Source organism: Cygnus atratus, chromosome Z (genome assembly GCF_013377495.2).
Source record: "Cygnus atratus isolate AKBS03 ecotype Queensland, Australia chromosome Z, CAtr_DNAZoo_HiC_assembly, whole genome shotgun sequence".
In the NCBI taxonomy this organism is placed as follows: domain Eukaryota; kingdom Metazoa; phylum Chordata; class Aves; order Anseriformes; family Anatidae; genus Cygnus; species Cygnus atratus.
The window spans coordinates 61,353,136-61,378,355 of NC_066396.1; the positions used below are offsets into that span (position 1 = coordinate 61,353,136).

A 25,220-nucleotide genomic window follows, 5' to 3' on the forward strand; every position below is an offset into this window, starting at 1 on the left:
CTACCAAATGATGAATTTGCAAGAGCAGTAACTTGGTGCTTTTTGTTTGCTTTGTCTTGCAGAGGGCCCATGGCTGAGGGGTAAGGCGGGCACAGCGCATGCAGTGTGTCTTGACCTCTGATGAGCTTTCACAGGGCTGTGCATGGCATTCCTGTAACTCAGGAGGGAGATGCAATGGCCCTGGCCTCCCGCCTGCTTCACCCCTTGGTTGGGGATAGCTCAGGACTGACCCTGCACCCTTCCCTGCACATCCATCAGAGGCCCAGTACTTAGGGAAGGGATAGACCTGCTCTGGTCTTTCCTGGCCACCAGCAGTGAAGTCTGCCCAGCTAAAAATAGAGGGCATTATAGGGCTGGGAGGTCACATCTGACTGGATGCCTCCCCCGCACTGGAAATAAGTTGCCCTTCACACACCAGACTAACAAGAACAGCAAATCTTGTTGCTCTGATGGAATTAAGCCCCCCATTGACACAAGCTGTAGCAGAGTGTGTTGCCTTAATGATATCTTCATATTCCCAGGAAATCTGGTTTTCTGTTTTATGTTTAATATCACTGTGCTCACTGCTGCAGCTTCCTCTTTCTACTGTAGTTTTTTATTAGGTTATTTTTATGATGATGGTTTAGGGTGGCAAATTAGTGGCTTTTTTTTTTTTTTTTGACTGTTAAAACTATTAGAAAATGCAAATTAAATGTGACGCTATGGAAAATTTGTTATTTCAATTTATTCTTTTAGATTCATAGAATCATTCTGGTTGGAAAAGACCTCTAAGACCATCTAGTCCAACCTTTAACCTAGTACTAAAGCCCACCACTAAACCGTGCTACTAAGTTCTAAATCTACACATTTCTTCAAGACCTCCATGGATGGTGACTCAACCACTTCCCTATGCAGCCTATTCCAATGCCACACAACCCTTTCAGTGAAGACATTTCTCCTAATATCCAACCTAAACCTCCCCTGGTGCAACTTGAGGCCATTTTCCCTCATCTTGTCACTTGGTGCTTGGGGGAAGAGCCTGATTCCCACCTCATTACAACCTCCTTTAATGTAGTTATAAAGAGTGATAAGGTCTCCCCTGAGCTTCCTTTTCTGTAGGCTAACTAACCTCAGCTCCCTCAGCCACTCCTTGCACGACTTGTTCTCTAGACTCCTCACTGGCTTCACTGCCTCTCTCTGGACATGCAACAGCACCTCAATGTCCTTCCTGTAGTGAGGGGCACAAAGCTGAATACGGTAGCCATGGTGCAGCCTCACCAGAGCAGAGTAGAGGGGGACAATCTCTTCCCTAGTCCTGCTGACCATTCTATTTTGCATACAAGCCAGGATGCTGTTGGCCTTCTTGGCCAACTGAGCACACTGCTGGCTTGTATACAGCCAGCTATCAACCAATACCCCCAAAATTTACTTCAAAAATACCGTATCTTTAACAGAGAATATACGTGTGATCAGAAATTGCAAAATATTGTAAAACATATTCATTTAGGGAGCACTAGCAAAATATAACAATCTAAACTGTTTTACATTGCCTTCACTCTTAGGATTAGAAAAGGCTGTCCCACCCAGTTTAAAGAAGAAAATACTCAAAGTAGCTAGAAAAAAGCCAAAGAACTTTTAAATCTGTTGTATATTAAAGCTTTGTTTGTCTTCTTCTGGTATGAGGTCCTTTGCTAGCACCGAACATAAACTTTCTGGCAAAAGCAGCTTACTGCAGAGAAGCTGTTGCATAGGAGTTGATGATTCAGCACAACATGAGCCTCCACATAGAAAGCTGTGTAGCTTACCAAAATGAGCACAAGAGCTCACAAAATCCTGGAAATGTTTTGGCCTAGATTAGCTGGTAGAAAATTTTGTTCAAAGCTTAGTTTTGATATGTAGATATGAATAATTTTTCCCATCTAATTTTAGAAAGGTAACTTCTTTTCTATACAGAGCAATCTGCTCAGTCAACTTCCATAGCCTCCCTTTTGCTTCCCTTCCGTTGACCAGGAAAACATGCTATTCTCCAGGAATCACTACAGGGTGTCTGAAGCTGTTTGTGCTGCCACTTGTTGTCATTCAGTGCAAATGTCTGTTTGCCTTCTGCACCTGGAGATCATGATGAAGAGCAGTAATCAATGATGTTGACACATAGTCAAAGTACGGGCTGCTTAAAACACTTCCTCCAGTGGCATATAGCCTGATGAAGGAATGTGTCACAGGAGGAAAAGAGGCAGGTTATTCTGTGGTGGCTCAGAAGGAGAGGTCTCGCAACACACTTTCAAAAGTTTTTTTGTTTGTTTGCTTGTTTTTAATATATAAATTTTTGCTCCTCAGTTCATATCCTACTTAATTAAGAGCAAATAAATAATGACAATAGAATGTGTATTCAGCAATAGTGTTTCTCAGAAGAAGAAAAAAGTGCTGCTTGTGAGCTAATGGTGTAAAAGGTGCTTAAAATAAGGCATACATACTTCTCCAGGAGCTATGTCTGTCGTCAAGCTTTGTGTGTTGTTTAGGGAGGATCAGTAGCTGTTTGGCATGTTGCATAGATGGAAGGCGTGTGCACAGAATCTGTAGCTGAGAGTATGCATTGTGACTGCCAATCCAAGGCTTTGGTTGTGCATCTTGCACAGGTAGTCTATGCAACTGGTTCTGAGTATTTGCTCACGTGTTTCCAAAGTTTAAGACCAAGGATGAAAATCTGTTGGAGCAGCAGGAGTTTACTGGATCCTCTCTTCTAATTCCTTTTCTTTGCTCTCTGTATTTCATTGAACAGCCTGAACATGAGTAAGTAACTACTCTTCTGTCCCTAAAAAGAGAAGAGCAGTCTCAATGGAAAACTCTGTTCTAAATAAAATATTCAAAATCGTCTTCTGGATCTATTGGACTGCAGGAGCTACATGTCAAAAAATAATCTTGATGCTGTTACAAGCTGGGTTTCAGCCAACTTCCAGCTGCAAAATTTTTTCAGTTTTAAATGAAATTGGTTTTGCTATTGAGAAGTCCCCTGCTGTTTTAGAAACACAGCTATTATTATGTGCAGTCTAATCCATTTTTTAAAGGGGCTAAAGGAAAAAGAATGAAGCCCTTCAGTGTTTTTTTATACTTTTGTTTTCCTTAATGCAGTATTAAGTGCTCTGATCATCACCTCGTATCTGCATTTCAGAAATCCTGAAGCATTGTTCAGGAAGCATCTTTCTGAGGGTTGAGTTACACAAAGAAGAGCAAGGTGTACGTGTAGTGAAGCAGTAACCTCTGAAATTCACTGTATTTGACATTTGCTTCCATGTTTTCAAATGGAGATCTGCGAGCATCTGAAAGTTGCTTTTTAGTAAGTCTGGGTCAGTTATATTCTTCCATTCACTGAAACCTGGATTCATCAAAATGCTTTAAAATATGCTGTTTTGGTGGTCTGTTTCTGTTCCTCAACATTTGCCCAGCAGGTAAACAGAGACTCAAGAAATAGTATTTGAGTTGAGAGAAAGAATTTAATGTTAATGTGAATACTATAGAATGCAGCCAATTTAACCCCTAGCTGGATATCCTTTGTTTTAATAGGTAATAATGCCAGATGTAGTGAAGTGTTTAGTCTCCCTGTGGGATAGGGGTCTCTTTCTATAAATTTAATAAAATAGCCCAACTAGTGAGAAATAAACTGCCCCAGCAGGAATTATCAGCTACTAGTCCACCCAATTCAGCAGGGGTGGCTTGGGTTGCTACATTTTAGTTAATTCACCAGCCAAACTAACCCATATCCAAGGGATTACAGCTGTACATATTGTTACCTGTGGATTGTATGGGTTCAAGAAAATTCGTATGCTTACCTTTCACTTAAAAACTACATGTGTTTTTTATTGGGAATGTGCTTATATACAGCAATTTTTGTTTGTCTATACAATGTAGTGAAGTCTGAATATAGAATATACCATCTGGGTCCATTGCATTGCCTTTGTGGGTCAGCCTCAACAGGAATTGATTGCTAAAACATTGAATATTGGAAAGCCGGCACCACAGCTAAAATTCATTGTATCAAAATCTGAAAGGGTGTAGATTTCCTTTCTTGTAAAAATCCAGAAAGAGCTCTGAAAATTAAATGGAATTATCTTTTCCTTCCTGAAGTATGAATTATTATTTTCTTTTCTACCAGCTTTGCCTTCTTCAAAGATTAGTTTTACTCCTTATAGAAGATGGGAGCTCAAGCCATTTTTTCCCCCTACATTATGTTCACTTTTTGAAGTTTTCTATTTTCATTACAAGTTGTCAAATAATGAGGGGAAAGGTAGGGCTGCAGCTGCACAGAATTGTGTGCAAGTCCAACACATGTAGAGAGTGAAGTTTATAAGAAGATTTTAGAGCAGATTTGAATAGTGCTTTAATAATTGCTCAGAAGATTGTTTTGATACACATTCACATGAAATGTGAGTTATTTTCTGAATTTACATGTATGGGATTTTTAAAATGCAGAAAATAGTAATACCACTAAATATATATTTTTTAATGTAATATTCATTTGAAAATATGTTTAGAAAAGAAAGAACATAATTGTTCAGTTGCAAGGGACCTACAAAGATCTAGTCCAACCGCATCACCACTTCAGGGCTAACCAAAACTTAAAGCATATTATTGAGGGCATTGCCCAAATGCCTCTTGAACACTGACAGGTATGGGGCATCAACCACTTCTCTAGGAAGCCTATTTCAGTACCTGACCACCATCCTGGTGACAAAATTCTGTAAGCTGTATAAAAATGCAGTATTCTTTATGGGAACTGATACTGAATTTTAATGTTACTTCAGTTCTGGCAGCACAGATTTCTCTGGCTCTGTATTAAGCATGGTTTTCCTGGGACTGTTCATTCTTTCATCTAATTTCATTGGGCAAATCAGACTGTGTAATCATTCTTTGACTGCATGAAGCACAAACTAATGTATTTTTAAAAAATCAATTCAGAACTTAAGGAATTTAATCCAAATGAAATTTAGAGGAGATTACATTGGGGAGTGTATTTGTACTGAGTTGATTCAAAATGCAGTATAAAGCCGAGGATGATACCATGGTACGGAGATGCCGAACTATTTTAAAAAGGACCAATTTTTTTATTTCTAGTGGAAATACTGACAGTGTTGTTTGATCTGTTATAAAAACTGCAGCTCTAGGAATTCACCCTTCCTTCCTACCTGTGACCAAATAAATGTGTGACTGTTTCATTTTGCTTCTCCTGTTTCAGAGGTAGAAGGACTTATGGTCCTGGTGGTTTAGGGTGGAGGTAACAGGCTTTTACCAAACCAGCTCAAATTCTGCATGTTTTCTTGCCTTGTTTTCTCTCTGTGCCAGTCTTCCCCATGAGTCCAAGCCTGTTTCTGCAAAATCCATTTTATCCTTTATTGTCTTTACTTGCAAATTCTCATCGCTTCCACCTCCATAACGTCCTCCATGGGTCTTCCATCTGTGCTAACACTGCTATTTCTGACTTCGTGTACTTGAAGTGTGACTGTTCCTTTTCTTTTGGCTTTGTAGCCTGGTCTCCTGAGCACAGGCAGAGCTCCACCGCCCTGCTGCCTCTGTGTGCAGGGAAACTAGACCCTGCCATTCAACAGTCAGCTGCATGGGTCAATCATGGTTTACCTCTGATATGCAGATTAAGTAGCTACCCTGTACCGATTAACTGCAGTGTCTGAGGACATCAAAATGCGTTTCCTTTAAGTTCCCTTTAGACTCTTTAAGTCCCAGTTTTTTTCCAACTCCTTGTTAATTTCTGGATCTATTCCTATTAATTCTTTTTATTTTCTAATGACCTGTATAAGTGTTTTTTCCACTGTTTTCCACCCTCTTCTATGGTGAAAGGTGCTAATCTCATCACGACAACCTCATCAGCTTAGCAAGTCCATCCTTTTCTTTGGAGGTTGCTGTCTGAGTCCTGCCCTTCATGCCAGGACAAGCACCTCTTTAGTTCTTTTACTGTAGTCCAACTCTGTTGTGTGCACTGATGAACACATTCTCTGCTATCCACTTGGTATCTGGTATCTGCCAACCAAATGTAGCATACATATAACCATCTCTGCTGTTCTACTTATTTTAAGCATTTAAAATACTTCAATCTCTAAAATAGTGTCCTTCTAAAATAATTGTGGATTCAATAAAACCCAAGGTAAATATGCAGAAAAATAATTCAAAATACGGGAGGAGGGGGGAGGGAATACAAAAAGTTGTACACATGGATTTTTAGTATTTTAAAATGTTTTTCAAATATAGGTGGGAAACAACACACAGAGATGTCAGACAACAAGTTTTATTCTGATTTCATATATTAAGTGTTTCTTTTAATACTTTAAATTGATCATGCAATGTTTGGACTAAAGGCTGAGTGAGTTTATCATGTCACTGAAGAATCTGTACTGCAGGAAAACTAATTCTGTGCTAATATAAATGGGTTTTGTAGCAGCTGTGATTCGTTTCATGTAAGGGACATCATGAAATTTTTCATGAGTTGTCACTGGTCTTGGTGTAGGTGGTATGACATGGAAGCAAGTGTTTTTATTGTTGATTATGACCAAGTAGTTAAGACATAGAAACCCAGTTGTTTAGCAAAGCATATATTGCAGTGTTTTTTTCCTTTTTTTTTTTTCATCTTGAGCATGTTCACAATTATATGTGGGCTTTTAAAAGTAAATCTTTAACAGAATCATTAAACAACTTTCCAGACAGAAACACATATGTCAGTAAAAGAGAATGCTGATTTTTTCAACAACATAGGAATTCTAATTTTTACCGTTCTCTAACTTGGTGAGCTAAATATTCCAAGAGTATGCCTTTTTTCTTATTGTTCCAGCCAACTTCAAATAATTTATGCTCTGAATTCAGGCAGCCTGATATGTACAGAGAAGAGAGTTACAAGCAAAAAAGCAGTAACTGGGTATTCCTCTAAACATAATTTTCTTTAAAAGTAAACAAATACACATTCACCTACAGAAACATACTTCATATAATTGTAGTGTATATATACATACATACCTTGTATACATAAAGATATGTATGTATGCATTTGCGAGCTACGAAGAGGGAAGAGTTGTTAGGAACAACTTTAAATATGTCAAGCTATACAGTGAGTACTTTTGTGGTTGGACTCATCAGGTGTATGGGGTGCTTAATTTCTGGTTTATAGGCTGAATTGGAAATGGATTCATTGTCAATCACACACTGCAATGTACATATGCAAGTGATTATTAGCTGCTTGGGCTTAGGGTCCTCTCAGTTTCTTCTGTTGAAACTGCTCATGCTGTTGGATTAAAAATTCCATAGTTATAGTATCTGCTGGTATAATAGTTATGGTATCACTATTAACATTTATCATTCAGATATAGTGGAGCATGCTTACAGAAAGTGGCATGTATGTTGCCACAATAATTTTTGCTTTCTACATATTTCTGCTTTCTGACCAAACGCATCAACAAGATGTTAGTTGATACGAATTCCAGACCAGCTTCTGAGGGTGTTGTTGTTCTAGTCACAGTTTGATGCTGAACAGCTCAAGATGAGAGCAAGAGATTTCTCCTGTTACCAGCTCTCAGCTCTTCAGATGCACATGAGGTTTTTGCCACTGAAGCTCCCCACTCCTCTGGGTGATGGAAGCTTGAATCACTGTGATTATACTGGTGACCTCCTAATGGTGACCTCCCAAGTCATACAGGCTCTGGAAAACTACATGTGCTGATTCAGCAAAAGGCTCACTGAGTAGAAAGCCAAAATAAGCAAAGTAAAATGCACTTCTCTACACAAAGCAGTTTTGTTTGCACATTTATATTAAGTTCTGCAGGCTGCTTTCTCCCCTCCCCCTACTTTTTTTTTTTTTTTTTTAATGAGAAGAATCAAGGAGATCAATTTATCACCAAAGAGACAAGGAGTAAGGTCTGTACTAGTAAGGCTTGTCTGCTAAGGTTTGCACCAGGTGTGGTGTGATCCTGTTCCTGACTGTTGGTGCTGGTTTCTGGCATGGAGGAGGAAGGTAGTGTTAGCCATGAGCTCAGTGACCTCTTCCTTGGAACAGCATAGGCACATAAACCAAAGGAGATCTCTCTAAAAGCATTCCCAAGTCTTGTGTTATCTTATCATTTTGTCCCGAAATTATAACCCCAGAGATGAGCTGTCAGAAATCTTTACAACAGGGTGTAATTTCTAAACTCACCCCTTCTGTGTATTATTAAAGGTGACTAAAAAGACTGATGGCAAGCTGCTTACCAGGACATGCTTTCTTAAGTATCTGTTTCTTAGTGCTGTTATTTGCCTCTCAAAGATTATGCTGACACTCGTCTGGCTTTGGGTACATTCAGGTGAACTGTTAAAGGCAGTGCCAATGCCACCCTACGGTGGTTTCACACTGGTTGATAGCTCAGTACCACCACTTCCCCTCCTCAACGGAAAAACGGGAGAAAATATGATGGGGGGGAAAAAAAAAAAAAAAAAAAAAAAACTTGGGCTGAGAGAAGGCCAAGAAGATCACTCATCAGTTACCATCATGGACAAAACAGTCAGCTTTGGGAAGATTAATGTAATTTATTGTCAATTTATAAAGGACTAGAGCAGTGAAGACAAAAAAAAAAAAAAAATTCTCCCCACCCATCTTTTTCTACCTCCTACCCCTGAGCAGCGCAGGGGAAGGGTCAGTTTGTGACGCTTTGTGTCCGCGGCTCCTTCACGGTCACTCGCTGCCCCTGCTCCACGTGGAGTCCCTCCCACGGGATGCCGTCCTTCCCGAACTGAGCCTGCGAGGACTGCCCACAGGCAGCAGCTCTTCAAGAACTGCTCCCACATGGCTCCGTACCACGGGGTCCATCCATCCCCCAGGAGCAAACTGCTCCAGCACGGGTCCCCCACGGGTGGACGGCAGCTCCCCCCAGACCCCCTGCTCCTGCGTGGGCTCCTCTCCAGGGGCTGCAGCTCCTGCCCGGGGCCTGCTCCTGCGGGGGCTCTCCATGGGCCGCAGCCTCCTCCAGGCCACATCCACCTGCTCCACCGGGGACTCCTCCACACAGGGGGGCTGCAGCGTGGAGATCTGCTCCATGTGGGACCCATGGGCTGCAGGGGGACAGCCTGCTCCACCAGGGGCCTCTCCACAGGCCACAGGGGAACTGCTGCTGCGTGCCTGGAGCACCTCCTGCCCTCCTGCTGCACTCACCTTGGGGCTGCAGGACTGGTTCTCTCTCAGCTCTCATCCCACTCTCCCAGCTGCTGTAGCACAGCAGTATTTTCCCCTTCCTTAACTCTGCTCTCCCAGAGGCCCAACCAGCATCGCTCCCTGGCTTGGCTCTGGCCAGCAGCAGATCCGTTTTGGAGCAGCTGGAGTTGATTCTGCTCTGACATGGGGCAGCTGCTGGGCTCTGCTCACAGAGGCCACCCCTGCAACACCCTTTCCCCTGCTGCCCCCAACCCTTGCCATATAAGCTCAGTATACACCGCTGCTGGTTTAGCTGTCCATCCCATCACGAATTCTGTTCTGTAAAATCATCCAGGCTGTACTAGTGGCCAGGGTTTTATTCTTGTGGAAGACTTTGCAGAGCCAATTTACAAAATAAAACACAAAATTAATACAAATTAAACACTGACAACAGCATTACTGAGTGGCAGTGACTGCCCTCAGTCACAGCAGCCGCAGTGAATGCCTGGAGATGGGTACAGAAATGATGATCTATCTTTTGGGATCATCAGCTGCACAGCTTATCTAACTGTGCCTTCAACCTGATCAAGTCAGTTCTAGAAGGTTTGTTGCCTACTTAACAAGAGTATATGTAGATCAATTAGTTTAATGTTTATATTGCACTCTGAATATATGAAGTAGCATATAGGAACGATTAGCAGTTTATATAGTGACTTACCCATTACACTGCTGGAGTAAAATATTAGAGTTATAAATTTTGTCGTAGCAGGTCCTTAGAATTTTATCTTTCAAAATTTTTAGTTGTCCTTAAGACATATGATTTTTTTTAATGTGGTATTAATTGTTTGTTTCTTTTCTTTTTTGCTAAATAAAGTCATTTGAGAGTTGGCCAAGGAGGGATCTAATTAAATTCATGTGATGATTCTGGGAGTTACTGAGGCTTGCAGTACTCCCACACATTTATCAATACAATGTTATGAGAGACAAATCATTTTAGCATTTGAGTTGAAGTGAAGATTATGTTATGTGTGTTTGATGTACACAAGCCCTCAGATGACTGAGCTGCATAAACCTTACAGCCGGTGACCTTTCCTGATGAAGAGGTTTTTCCTGAAATAAATCTTCTCAGCCAGGTGCCAGCTCCTGTGCTCACTTGGACATGCCTGTGTAGAGCATTACCCAGCACCTGTGCCCATATGGAGGAGAGGGAAGTGCAGAGCATGCATGCCAGCAGCACAGAAGCTGGTTTTGTATAGAAATAACATATCCGGAATAATAAACCCCATGGGACATCTTAATTCATACAGTCAGCATGTCTGAACCCTGTTCAAAAGCAAGCTATTTGTGTCACGCTGCATCTCATGGCCATCTCTTATACTGGTGTGGGTTTCTTCTGTCTGAAAGAGATCTGCAGTGCAGTTGGCTGCATGGTCTATGTGATATCCTTTGATTTCATGAGGTTCTGCTATGTATGTTTTTCAGGAAGTTGTGTATGATAGTGCCAGTACCCTCTAGCTTAATGTCATGGTTTTGGCTCGGATAATTTCTTTGTAGAGGTTTCTGTGATGATGTGTTTTGGATTTCTGATGAAAACAGTGGTGATAACCCACTGATGTGTTTAGCTGTTGCAGAGCAGTGCTTGCACAGAGCCAAGGCCTTTTCAGTTTCTGGTGCTGCCCTGCCAGCGAGGAGTTTGGGGGTATACCAGGAGCTGGGAGGGGACACAACCAGGACAGCTCACACAGACTGACCAAAGGGATGTCCCATCCCCTATTGAATGATGGTCAGCAATAAAAGCTGGGAAAGAAGGGGGGGGGGGGGGGGGGGGAAGGAGAGATGTTTGTAATGATGGTGCTTGTCTACCCAAGGAACCATTCCATCTGATGAGCCCTGCTTTCCTGGGAGTGGCTGAATACCTGCCTGCCGATGGGAAGCAGAGAATGAATTCCTTGTTTTACTTTGCTTGTGCATGTGGCTTTTGCTTTACCTAATGAACTGCCTTTATCTCAACCTGTGAGTTCTTGCACTGTTGCCTTTCTGATTCTCTCCCCCATCACACCTGGGGAGTTTGAGCAAGTGGCTGTGTGGCACTTAGCTGTCTGTTGAGGGTTAAACCACAACACTTGAAAATCTGCAGCTAATGGGAACTGTGAGTCTTACCGAGGATAGCACATCTCCTGAGGACAGACTTCCTTGCTCTGGCCCATGTGCTCCATGCTGCTAATGGCTCCAAAATTGCCTTAAAGCGAGTGCTGAGATGCAGCATTTTAGTGCCTCCATTTTACTGGTGGCTGGCACTGGGTTGCTTAGAGACATCTAAGCATAAATGTGTTAGAATATAAACTTATCTGAATCCTTTGTAACTATTATGGTTTAGCCAGAGTTTTTTTCCCTCTGTTTTCCTAATTCATAGGGTACAGGTCCCTTCCTTGAAGGTAACAAGTAAAGCTGCTGAGACTGCCCTGATCTAGACCTCTGGAGAGGTCTCAACCTCCCACTCAGAAGTGTCTTCCAACCAGCCGTGCCATAACTTTGAGTGCACACATTTAACACATTCAGGCAAGTAGGCCTTGAAGGTGGCCTGCAGGTGTAATTTGTAATTTGTTTGATTTTTCCCTTCAGTTCCCACTTAACTAGAAGTGCTGCTCGGTCCATCTGGTGCTGTATGTGGCTGTTTGGGCAACCAGGCAGGAAGTAGCACAATACTTATCTCTTTTCCTCTTTTGTGTCTCCATCACCATTACTGCCATCAATGGTTGGCAAACAAAAACAACAACAAAAAGAAAAAAGAAAACATCTCTACTGATTGTTGCAAGTGGATTGCCTTAACAAAGACATGATAGGTTGCCGCATATTTTGGACCAGGTTATGTTCCTTGCTGCCCTAAGGAGTCATCCAGGATGTCAGGACATGTCAAGATCCATAGAAGGCATGATGAAGAGGCACCTTGAGATCTTACAGTTCTGTTGGCTGAACAATCAGTCACTGAAGTTCGCTGGTTTGACAGAGAGCAGTTTTTAGACCATATTTTTGGTTGCGTCTATGGGGAAAAATAAGGTATTTTTGCACAAGCTGGAAGAAGTAGAAAACATAGTTTCAGCTAGGCAACTCTGTTTATTGACATATTCAAAGAGGCATATGTACAACTATTCTTCCTTTTTTTTTTTTTTTTTTTTTAATTTAGTGGGGCTACATCCATTGTCTACAGATGCAGGCAGAAAGGGACCCAGAAACCTTACGCCGTCAAAATGTTGAAGAAGACAGTAAGTGTTTTTTGGTTTTGTTTTTGGTTTGGTTTGGTTTGGTTTTTGCTTTATGGCTTTTTTGTTTGTTTTCTTGTTTTTTGTTTTGTTTTTGTTTTTGCTTTGGGATATGTTTCTGACTTTCTGGTTTTTTGTTTGTTTGTTTGTTTTGTTTTGTTTTGTTTGTTTTTTCTCTTTGGGTGCAGTTTCTTCATGGGGGAAATGGACTAGATTTAGGACCCCACTAAGCTTTGTATTTTCTGTAGCGGGACTTCTTCAGTTCCTTATAGTTAAAACAGCTTTTAGAAGTAATAGTACTCTGTTGCAAATCCCTTATCTCCACAAATCTTGTTTGTATCTTCATCTGGTATTGTCAGTATGGACCTAGATTTGGGCAAAACATTTTAGTAAAAAATTTCTTTCACTGTGAAAAAGAAACAGGTTTTATATTATTAATGCACTCTGTGATTTCATATTGCTTTAGTACATTGATTTGCTCAAACAATATCATTATATGATTTAGCTTTTTCATAAACAGATTAAAACATCAACCCAAACTCAAGTAAAATTAAATATTTCATAGTTTTTTTTTCTCCCTACAAAATTGCAAAAGGACCAGTTGTGACATCATTTATTTTTAGAGCTCCATATATATAACACTTCTACCACAGCTATTTTTGTGTGTGTCATGAAATAGATGGTGGAAAACATGAAGAAAGACTAAAGAGGAAAGGCTAGTAATGGTCTGAGAAACTTCAAGTAGCAAGAGAATAGTGGGGGATAGGGAAGAGTAGTTCATATTTCTAACAAAGATAAATCTGAGAGGAAGCAAGCAAGCTGTGAAGCATGGGTATGATTTTTATTCATGAGTGGTTTTGATTCAGTTTATTCTAGTGTTAAATCATCCATTATTCCATAAAGTTCAGGAATGTTCGCATGTAGCAACATAATGATGGGTGGGTAGGCGTAAACATGTCTAAATGCTGAATTAACTGGTGGTCTCTGTGCAAGACATAATAAGTGGGTTCCACATGAGTAAAATGTTGGCATTAATTTGTCATCTCTGAAAGTAAGCCAAAGTTTAAACTGGCATAGAAATTTAGTTCTCTTTGCTGCTTTTGAATTTGCATCTGGTGCTTTGGAGGAAGCACAGTTTGCATGGCTGCAGCTTACGCTCTCTTTCTTATGGAAATGCATAGGACTTCATTTTTTTTTTTATATATTTTTTTCACTTTTCTATGCCAATAATTCCCTTAATGTTTTAGGAAAATACCTTTTTTTTTTTTTTTAATGATTCTCATTGTGCAGTGCACTTGGAAGAAAGATATTACTTAAAACCATTTCTTTGCCCTTTTTTTGGCCTTTGTGGAGATTAATTCATGTTCACCATGGCCGCATTAATACTAGATCCATCTATATGTGTCTGGGAACTATTCACTTCAGATTTTAGGCAGACTTATTTTAACACAGATTTCTTTTTATAATGAGAGCAATACTAGAAAAATGGCAAGCAAGAAGGACAAAAGAAAATGGTTATGTAAGTTATTTGCAGAACATCAATAGCTTAGCTTAATGCAACCTTGATTGTATCAGCAGTATGGTTAAACAACTTGTGTAAATGAGCTCTTCCCAGGGTAATGATACACATTTTGTTGTGTTATGAGAATAAGCGTATTACTGTACAACTGGGCTTATTTGTATAATTAAGAACATGATACTGATTACAGATACTGTAAGGATATGCTGCAGCTTCTGTCTGTGTGTGACGAGCTACTGTAGCTGTCTTCCAAATTGGACACATAATTATTATCACAGAGACAGAACTAACTGTGTTACAGTGCTCCCACAGTAGGAGGCCTGATCTTTGCTCAGATCCTCTCCCAGTAAAAATAACCCAATGTGGGCCAAGTCATACAGTAAAATGTTGATCAGCTTAAGATTCCTGTTGACTTTTTTAAACAATCATTAAATATTAATAAAATAAATAAATAAATGGCAGTTCAATAGTGGAGGAGATGATGGGAGAGAAAGAGGAAGAGCCTGTGAATGTTAGCTTTTGATACACAGACCCATTCTTCAATTCAGTTTCTTATGTGCACTTAAAGGAGTTTGAAGGAGCACAGGAAATTAGAAGACAAAGATGACAAAAGTTCAAATACTCTAATTTTTCCATTCAAACTGCCTAACTTTAAACACTGCACAGAGCAAGACTAACTCAGTAAGGAAGTGTCCATGAGAACAGGGTGGGGTCAGGGAGTGAGTGGTCCAGCATGTTCTGGAAATGGCAGCAAGCGGTGTGTGGTTAGAAGTCTGACAGCTCCAGACTGTGAGTGCTGATCATTACTGTACTGTCCTTTAAAGCAAAGCTTCTGAAATCATTGCTTTTGTCTCAAGGGAACAGCTCAGACAAGAAACAAATGATCCTTTTGGCCTAAAGTAGCATGCTGGGAATAGACTGTAAGAAACATAAAATGCTTATCAGTGTTCTTTTTATTTAAGTAATAAGATTAATTTTTCATTTCATCTAATGCAGTCTTGTTTAAAAGCAAATAAAGGGTTTGGCAAGATGTACCAGTCAATTATGAGAATACATACTTGCGGAAAGACATGAGTTTTTAGAAGCTTCTGTAATTAATATTACTTCATCACCTAGGTGAACAAAACTTAGTTCAAGGAACTTTTATAGTTCTTACTCTTGAAATTTCTGGCTGCCAAAGTTAGGAAATGAATTAGGACCATACTTCCAGAGTAGCTAAAATGCAACTGTTAGAAGAGGTAAAGGGGCCAAAAGAAAAGTTGATATATGTATTAGCAGGGGAAAAAAAACACAGCTCTGATATAATGTATATAAAATTAAATGTGGAATTGTTCATAAGAGATGTAAAAAGAAATAAGTTTAAAAGCCTACATCTATGGGCAGTGAATTAAGGTGCTAAACTGTTGTGTTTGATTTGCTTATATGCCTCATTCAAAGTTTATGCTCAGTTAGTCTTCTGAGCTTAACTGAAACACAAGGTTGTATTATCTACTCATTATTCAATCTCCTGTGTTTAGCAGATTTCTTACTTTTTGTAAAGGTTGTAGATATAAATAATTGAATCATATTCATTGAATACCTTTATAAGAAAATCCATTTCATTCAGAAAAAAAAATAATAAAAATTAAAAAAGCAAGCAGATTCGTATAGTGCTTCAGAAAAAAAAAAATCATCAAATGAGGTAAGTACAGAGATGAACTTACAAACTTGCAGTTGCAAATATGAGGTCAGTTTGCTTTTCACTATGCAGTTCTGCAATGATGACTCAGTATTTACTTAAGAAAAATGAAGTATCTTTAGGATACACTTTACAAATATGGTTGTTACTACTCTATGCAGGGACTAAAAAATTACATGAGATTTGTAATCAATCATTCTGGGACAGTTGTTGCATACAGTATATATCATATGGATCATACTGGAAGAACACTGGACTCTTGAAGGGGGTAAAATGTGCTATTTATAGAGTAAAACCTCTAGACTGCAGACCTTTGCCTCCTTTTGGTGTGTTCTGAGGAAGCTAGGCAACATATGAACCAGGGCCAGCCTGGAGATCATCTCGTTATTTGGGCAGGTAAATGCCTTCCAAGAAATTAGGTCCACCTCTGCCTTTAAATTTCCTGCTGTGGTCTGGATGAGTTGCTTAAAAAATATTAGTGAATGTCACCATTGAAGAAAACAGATGGCCTCTGCTCTGTCATTTTCCAAGTCAAGACACGGAGGGCCTCCCATCTTTTTAGATGTACCAAGTGCTAACAACTGTAACTGAAGTAATTTGGGAGCTGTCACTGCAGTAAAGCAGCATGCTCTCAGGAAAGGAGAGTGGGATTCTGAGTCAGGTTGCCTGGAGCTTGGGTCCTCCTGTACTCCAAGCTCAGCCTGCACTGTTAGCCAAGTTATTTACTGCTTTTGTTTCAGCTTCATCATTCATAACATGGAGATAATATTTATTTGATTTGTTTAATGGTAGTGCTTTGTAAGATAGCCTGGTTAATACTCCTAGGTTTTAACTGATATATACTGCCCCATAAAATTGATTAAGTATTATGAAATATTAGGTGTTCTGTGTCTCAGTCAATGAGACAACCAAATAAGTGAGACTACTTTGGAGAATTTTAATTTTAATTTCATTTTCTTCATATGTGGGCATCCTCCCTCACAGGGTTTGTGATACTTAGCTAATACTTCCTAGGCATTTACTTAAAATATTTTTTTTAAGAAGCAACATTCTTCTTGAAGACTGGTTGATGTTGTTCAGGCACATAAAGTTCTCAGATCAGAAACACAGCAACAGTTTGTAAGATACACATGTTGGCAATGGCTATGCTGGAATTAGTCTAATTATACTAATCAGTTAGACAATTTGAGAACAATAAATAGTTTACGTCTGTGGAGCAGAGAGGAGTGTCAACAAATGTAAAGGTAACAAGCTTCCCTCCTACATAAGTGGGGTTGGTTTTCAAGGGTTATATATGTATACATAATATACATATATATGTTATAAACTTATTTATTTCCAGCTGTACAGACATTATCGTGGGCTGGGCTTTTTATTCTGAGTTGCAGTGAATTGGTGGTATTAAGTCGTACTCAAGAGGCTTGTGCAAATGTCACGTCTGTTTTCCTGGAAGAGTGTTGCTTTTGGTTGAACCTTTCCAATTGACTGAGATGGCAGGTGCCACAGGTGTTTACTCTAAAAAATGGGTTTGGGGACTGTGTGTCACTCGTGGAGATTGCCAGAGTTAGTAAACAGGACTTCTGTAGAAAAAGCTCCTATGTCTGTGTCTATAAAATGAAAATATCTGTCTGCTGCCATGCGACCTTACAGAAGCCTCCATATTTTCCTGCCACTATGTTTCTCTATTGCTATAGACTGTACATATTGATGAGACCTGTATATATTGGTCCGGTGATGCAGTAATAATCAGCAGCCTTTCTGTACTAGCGTCTGAGAAGAGCAGAAATTTAGCTGGGAAAACTGGTCCACAGAAAAATTCAGAGACTGACATAATATTCTAATTTGTCTGAAGTGCTATGGCAGTATTCTTTTTTGTTTGTTTGTCCAGATCGGAAATGTTTACAATATGTATTTACATACATATGTATATTTAAAATCTAAAATTTTCCTCTCAGAGCTGATATTTTCCATTAATAAAATCATTTAAAACAAAATTCAATTTTAGATTTATGCATATATATATATTATATATATTATATATATATTAGTATGGAGGTATTCAAGTCATTTTGATTTACAATCTTTTTGAGAATATTATTACTTGAAGTATATTTAGTATTGCAAAGATCCAGCTCCTGTGGATCTCTAAGCAGTATTATCAGGAATATCAACCTGCTGAAATTTAGATTTTGTCTGCAAGAATACGTAACCATCATGTTGGTTTCAGCTCTTAGGGTGGTTTTGCACCCTCATAAAACAATAGTGCTACAAGAAGAGTTAGCATGATAAATAATTGTAGATTTCTGAATTGAGTGGCAAATATAGTAGGATTAGAATTTGAATGTAAATGTATGAGAAAATACGGAATCAGAAGAACTCTGTGGCATGGCTTTCTAGAATTTGTGGGAAAGGTTCTAATTTCTGCAGGTGAGAGTCCTATTTCCTACAAATGAGAAGACAAAAATCTGTTTAACAGAACTCTAGGAAAATTATTCATGTCACCATTACAGCCTATTTCAGCTGTTCTTTGGGGGCCATTACTGTGTTGTAGTTGCAGCACCACACTGAGAGAACATGGTAGTTTTTTCATATTTTATGGATGGCAGACACATGAGGTGCTGAGACTAGGAGCTGGATCTGTAAAGGATTTGTATCCAGGCAATTAGTAAGACAGTGCATAACGCAGCAATAACTACATCCTGCGTGCTTTTCTTCACAGATAAAATTCATGGAGATAAGGCAGGTATGTGCAAAGCTTTGGGTAAGGCTACTTGTCCCTTATTTTTGTTGTTTTACATTAGCTAGCAGAATGAAGAGTGCCAGCACAAAGGGCTGAAGAGAGAAAGGAGTGTTAGATCTCAGCTTTTCTCAAACTCTGGTGAAAGGAGCACTGTGTAGAAATTGGGGTTCATAGTTAAAAGCCTTTCAGATCTCTAGGTTAGTCTTTTCAAAGGTGTAATGAGGATTTAAGGTGATGGTGGTACCAGTGCTCTTCTGTATCGCAGCTCCATAATGAAACACTCGTACAGGAGCAGGGAGCTCTTTAGTGTCCTTCACCACATTAGAGGTGTAACCCCATGTCAGAAGAATGCCATTATCAGCTATAAGCTTTTCTATGTTCCATCTTTCCTGTTAAAATGATGCTGGGAGGCAGAAATGAAAGAATGCACAACACTACAAGTGATTCATAAAAGTTTCTTGTTCGTCTGAACTCTTCATTTTATTTGTTGATGTTAATGTCTTCAATGCAGAAATGTCCACAGTGTTTGTGGATGCCATGTCTGTCATGTAACTTGTGTGTTACAAGCCAGATTTTCTTTCTCCCATATCATGGGTGTGTGACATGTTCAAAGAGAGACAGCTACTGCTGAGCATTGCTCAGAACCTGCCCTTCCCAGAGCTTATGAGAGCGTGGTCAGAGTATTGCAGTTGTAATGGAGACTTCAAAAAACTTTGCTTTTAGGTCCCAGTAAGTTTATCAGCCTAGAGTGTCTGGACCTCACCAAAAGCTGATTTAGCCACAGATTTTACCTGCAGTAACAGAAGAATGTAAGAGGTCTTCAGGCTTTGTTTTTCTATGTAGGTACCAAAATTGATCCCCAAAAGGCACTTTATGCATCAGAGATAACTTTTAGCTCACTCTATGTGATTTGCGAAATCTGCATGTAAATTTGATGGCAGTAAGGGAAGAGATAGGTGAGTCTCCTGAAATTCAAATATTCATCTGGTCTAGTTCAAGCTCACATAGTTTATATTAGCCTCCTTTCAGCATCTCCTCTATTGATTCCTAAATTGTATAGAGATTCAGGGACTCCAGATTAAATGCAAAGCACCCTGCAGCACTTTCATGCAGAATTCACAGGTTGGGATTAAATCTAGGCTAATATTCTGCCTGATCTGCACACTTCTGCTGCTCTCAGCCAGCTCAGTTGCTTCTCCTTTTTTTTCAGATGGCTCATAGATCCTGGCAGAGGAGGCAAACTAGTGTGCCTGTCATTAATGTAGTTGAGATATCCTCCATAGGGATTGGAGAGATGCAGAGACAGAAACACTCCTGTAAATTCTGATGGTATTTATTGACGCTTAGCACTAAGAAGAAACTCAATTTACAGCTTCTAATCTATGAACTCTCCAAGTTAGTTGTATGGCCATGCTTTCAGATGTCTATCTATTTGTCTTAATCATCTCACCATTTCTACATTCTTCTCTGGCCCCCCTCCCATTTATTTATATTAAACATTTTTCATTCTTCATCCCTAAGAAGCTTCCTCAAGGCATTTTTTCCCCCCTTTGAAAATCTACTGTCTTTCTGTGCTATTAAGATTATAAGATATATAACCTGTAAATTATAAGCAGTTCTGGGCCCATGGACTCATTTATTTGGTTCTATCTATGGTCAAACAATACTGAAGTGACTTCGGGACTTCAGGACCCCTCGTTGGTATTTGAGGCTGATCTACCAGAAGGCTTGTCTAGCATCAGGAGACTGCAAATCTGCTAGTTCAGGTGCCATTTAAGCAGCAGGTCCAGAGATTCAGGGTATTTTATCAGGGATTACACACAAGACTTTATCTGTACCTGAAGTTGTCAAGATTTCTTCTTCCCCGATGTATGTTGAACAAAATATTCTCATTTGATCAGCAGACTCACAACCAGGCCTTACAAAATGAAGTAGTAGAGCGCGTATTTGATTACACAGAATAATTTGGTATCTGTGATGGAGATCACAATACTAATGGTATTCTTTATGCATCAGCGCTTCATTGGACTGAACTGAAGTTTCACATCCATCTGTGAGTGTGAGTCAATGCAGAGAACAATGTGTATATTAGCTTAATGTTTCTGTGCAATTTCTTAAATTGCAGTAGACATCACACTTGGCTAATAATGTGTAAGTAAGCATAATATATTCCAGATCTTTCTCATGCATTTGAGGACTCCTAAGAAATTAGAATAGCTTTAAAATAAAATGTACTTGATGATAGGAAATGTTCTACCTGATATAAGATACAATGTTCTATCTCTAATAGCTCTCAGTTTCTAAGGGGCTTCTATTATGTGGTGTCATGGTGTGCATGTGAAGCCTTTTACAGAATGCCAGATGTCTAAAATTGTTTACATTACTTAAAGTAAAAGCTAGATTAATAAATTTTAACTGGAAAGTGAGGTAATTTTGGGGTTTGTAACTGTATAAATGAAATGAGAAGAATGGGCAAGGAAATAGTAAGTACAATTTGCTACATAATCCCATAAACGTGACTATTTTGAACTGGAAAAAAAAATGTGATTACCTTTGGTTTACACATTGTTCTTCTGTTTTAAGTGTCTTCCCCTACACAGCTTTGGGAACTCTAGCAATAGCAGTGCCACACTATAAACAGTGAATAGGTGAAATGAGCAGCTCATGAATACCTAATAGCCTGAAATTTGTTTGCATAAATGGTTCAACATTTATCAAACATATTTGAGGAAATCTGTGTAAAAATGAGTCAAGAGCAGAAATAACAACAAAATTGGTCAGATAGATAGACTACAACGTACAATAAGGCCTGTTCTAATGAACATATAACCTGTATTGAACTTGTACAGATAACGTGTTGTTGCAAATCACCTCTGTTGTTCAAGCTACAGGAACCTTGTGATTCACCCTTTTGTGACACCACTAAGTTAATGTGGATGAGCAGTAGGACACCCTTCACAAAAGTCTGTGTGTTTTTGGAGAATATGGCAATATGACCTGCATCTGGCCAGCTTTACCATTAAAATCTTATATTACAAAGTGCAGGGGCTATTAATCAGGTAAATCAGCATTTGCTTTATTGTGCTTAAATATATACAATCCCACAAATCATCTCTATCCGTCTGATGGTTTGCCTGCAAAATGTCCTATGCTTTTTGACAAACACAAATGTTGCTCCTTTGATGGAAAAATTTACATGTAACAGTTTAACAGTATTATTATATACAGATACTGCATTTCTCATTCATTTTTTAAAAAGCATATGCTTGTACAAGCCCATCCAATCTATATTTGCAGCCCGCAGATTCGCATGTGCAAGCAGACTTTTAGGCGCCTCACAGGACTAATGCAGGCACATTAATGTAACTTGCAGTTCCATGCATGCACGTACAATCTGAAGCATACGTATCCATTGAAGCATTGTAGATGTAAATTAGAAGTGTGGTCCCGTGCCCAAAGACAGAAAATATTTGCTTTAATAAGAAATGGTCTGTTTTCTTTGCACTATTAATACTAGTTGATTTATGGAGGCTCAAAAAAAATTTGTCAGCAACCTACAAAATGAAAACTCCCTGCTGAGTTTATAGAAGATACTGCAGGGCTGTGCAATTACTGCTGTGCTTTATTGTATTTTTTGAGGTGTTCTTCAGGGCCCTCATGTTCAGCTTGAATAGAGACAGATCTGGAAAAGTCTGCTAAGTTTAAAATACCAAAAAAAATTACTTTGAACCGTATTTTTAAAATAATAATAATAATACTCCGTTATGAGTACAAAGGTTGCTCCCTTATGAAGAGAGAGCTGCTGACATTGCTGAGAAGGTCAAGCAATGCCCCACTAAGAACAACCCCTAAAACATGGGAGGAATTCTTTATTTCAAAAACTCAAGTTTTCCTCAGAAAAAGGACACACAAAGAGTCAAATCACCTGAAATAGGTGTTAAATACATTCCCTAACTGGAACAAAGAAGCATCCTTTTGTTCAGAAGGTTCAGCTTTTTTTTAACTCGACTTTTACCCACAGTCCACTGCTGCCGGTACGGAATAACACCAGACTAACCCAGAAAGATAGACTGGATCACATATAAAGCACCTATTTTCATTTGCTGTGGGATTTTGCAGCCATGCCACTTCTTGTGTTTCCCAAGATTTTTTATTACTTATGTTGTAGGATGACATCTTTATCTTGCATTGATATGTAAGCCAGCTCAGATACACGTTTTACATGGCACTAACCAGCTTTGCACAGACAAAAATGCAGGCTCAGAAGTCATCTTTGGAGTATTTTAATCTTTGTCATGACTGAAAGGCTTCCTGAGAAGACGTTCTGTGTATGAGCAGGGCAGAAATTGGAATTTCCGGACATTCTGAAATTAAAAAAATAAAGCTTAAAACTAAATAGAAAATATGTAGTTTGAATCTTGTGAATATTTATTTAGATTCATGCTCAGAAACTCATTTCACTTTTTCTTAAAACTTTTCAAGAGAAGCTGGGTAACCCAGCAGCCCTTTGCATATTCATGACAGTTGGGAACAGACCTGTAGACTACCAGAGATTCAACCTCTCTGCTTGCAGGTAGTCTATGTGTGTATACTTTTTAAGAAGTAAATAAAATAATGGCAAAATTAAAAAGTAGTTAGCAACTGACACCACGAAGTACAGAAAGGGCTAGGCTGCAGAGGAGTTCCTCTAACTGAGATGAAAATAAAAATTGTTTCTTAGAAGCACTTTTTGGCAGAGAGTGGTGGCAAGCCAATAATGATTTGCAGCATGCTCCCTGTAAATGCAAGGAAGTACGTGCTCACAGCCTGAACTGTTGGTTCAATAAAGCATTCATTTGCTCCAATTAGAGGTGTTCATGTGAGTCAATAACTAACCGAGATATTTAATAAGGAGCTGTGCAGAGCTGCAGTGAACAGCCTCAGTGAGGTGGGCTGTGCTATGAAGCTCCTCAAAAGCTGCTTTGTGACCCTTGCTGGGGCACAGCATTCTCACCTGACCTGCCTGGTGGCCACACCTGGCCAGATGTGTCCCTCTGTGTGTGTAGGGCCCTGGGAAAGGAGGACAGCATAGTGCAGGCTTGTAGGATGAGGAATGCACTCTGATTCTTGCTGTCTACTAAGTCTGAGGGGCCTCTGTTTGCCTCTTGTGTTTTCAGGATGATGTATGTACCTTACTGCAAGGAAGCGGCTAGGTGAACCTTTTCACAGTAACAGTTTGTTTTGTTTTGTGTTTGATTTAATTCAGATAGAAGCAACGCGTTCACATCTCAGGGGTTTGTAGTATCACTCAGCCTCACCATCTCAGGACATGGGAACATGGAAAAACCTCAGCTTTCATTAAGGATTTTTCCAGCCCTTTCCCTTGCCAAAATCGACTGAAATTTATAAACCAGAAATAGACTGATTGTAAACCAAACTCCACTGAGTGACCAGGATCATATTTTGAAGATGCAGGGCTTTTAGACATATATCTATAAGACAGATGAATGCCTAGTTCTAGAAAAGTGAAGCAATTGGGTAGACAAAATACTAACACATCCAGGAATAATTACATCGTTAAGTAAATGCTTTAACATAAAGTGGGTGGATAATTTCATTGACCCACACTGACAAATGCTGTCCTGACTCACTGTGTCTTCGCTGAGTGAAATACCCTAATAATGCTGTTAACCCTGTGTCTGTCTGTAAACAGGACATAGGAGTTCAGGTTTGAGTGCACACAGCATGCTGCCATTCATCTCGGGGCCACGTCCATCAGCATAGCAAAGCCACAACCAGCAGTGGCTGCAGTGCAGATAGCCATTTCCATTAAGTGCACTGGGTTCTTGGATGCCTCCTGCTCCCAAATTCAGGTTGTTGGATCTTTGCTGCTGTAGGTACTTTAGCTAGTTATGTGAAAGCCAGTGTGCAGATGCTTACCTGTGCTGCAGTCAAAGCTCCTGATGGACTTTACGGACAGAGGTGTATTGGGGACCACTGCAAGCCACAGAAGAAGGCAGTGCTCTGTCACACCTGCAAATAGTTCTTGCTGGTTTTCTGCATGTTAGCACTTCATTTGAGTGTCTTCACAGGAAAGCCATGGAAACATATAAATTTTTAGTAAAATAAAGTTTTAGTCATTAACATTTTTTTTTTTTCTTGTCCATGGGGAGTGAAAACTCAGTTCCTATGGTCAGCAGTGGAGAATAGATAAATAAGTGTTTCAAGATTGGAGAAGACCTTCTCAAACTGATGTAGATCTACCAAGCAGAAATGCAGAAGCCTGCTTCACAGGCCTATCACAGCAAATGCTTTTTGACTGCTTGCAGTATGAAGTTAACAAACAGAAAATATAGCTCTGTAAAATCACTTCACTGTTAAAATTACACAACCAGGCAGTCACACAACCAGGTACAGAATTAAGATAACTTTTTCATGCAAGTGAAAAATAAGCATGCAAACAGAAATTAAGTAATAAAAGGAAATTATTAATACTAATACTAAAATACTAATGAAATATTTGACTAGAAGCACATTCTAGTCCATTTGACATAAATTAAAAACAAAGAATAAAGAAAGCTTGTAGAAGAGTAATCAATAAACTAATAGAACTGGGATCCGTCTTAAAGGTAGCATGTGATTGTTTTCTCTCTTCACAAATAGACCATTTCTGCTGACTTTATTATTCTTGACTGTGATATAATTGCATAGGTCTCGCTGACAATCCTGTGACTAACGTTAATTTAAGGAAAGCTACAATTAATTGGTAGATATTGTGCTAGATTCCTAAATTGCATCCAGAGAGGAAGAGGCAAAAATAAATGGTTTCACAACCTCATTTTTGTAAGGTATTACATCCGAACATTTGCACAAACATTTGTGGTAAAAGAGTATTCTGGCTAAACTATCCA

The 25,220-nt window shown here is 39.3% G+C and overlaps 1 protein-coding gene across 3 annotated transcripts in view; it reads left to right on the plus strand.

The window, feature by feature from the left end:
- Positions 1-25,220, plus strand: part of CAMK4 (calcium/calmodulin dependent protein kinase IV) — a 155,505-nt gene that overhangs the window by 58,111 nt on the left and 72,174 nt on the right. For all 3 annotated transcript variants that reach the window (XM_035562630.2, XM_035562629.2, XM_035562631.2), the window contains exon 2: positions 12,318-12,396. In XM_035562630.2, coding sequence (XP_035418523.1) covers positions 12,318-12,396 — 79 coding nt within the window. The remainder of the gene's footprint in view (positions 1-12,317; positions 12,397-25,220) is intronic.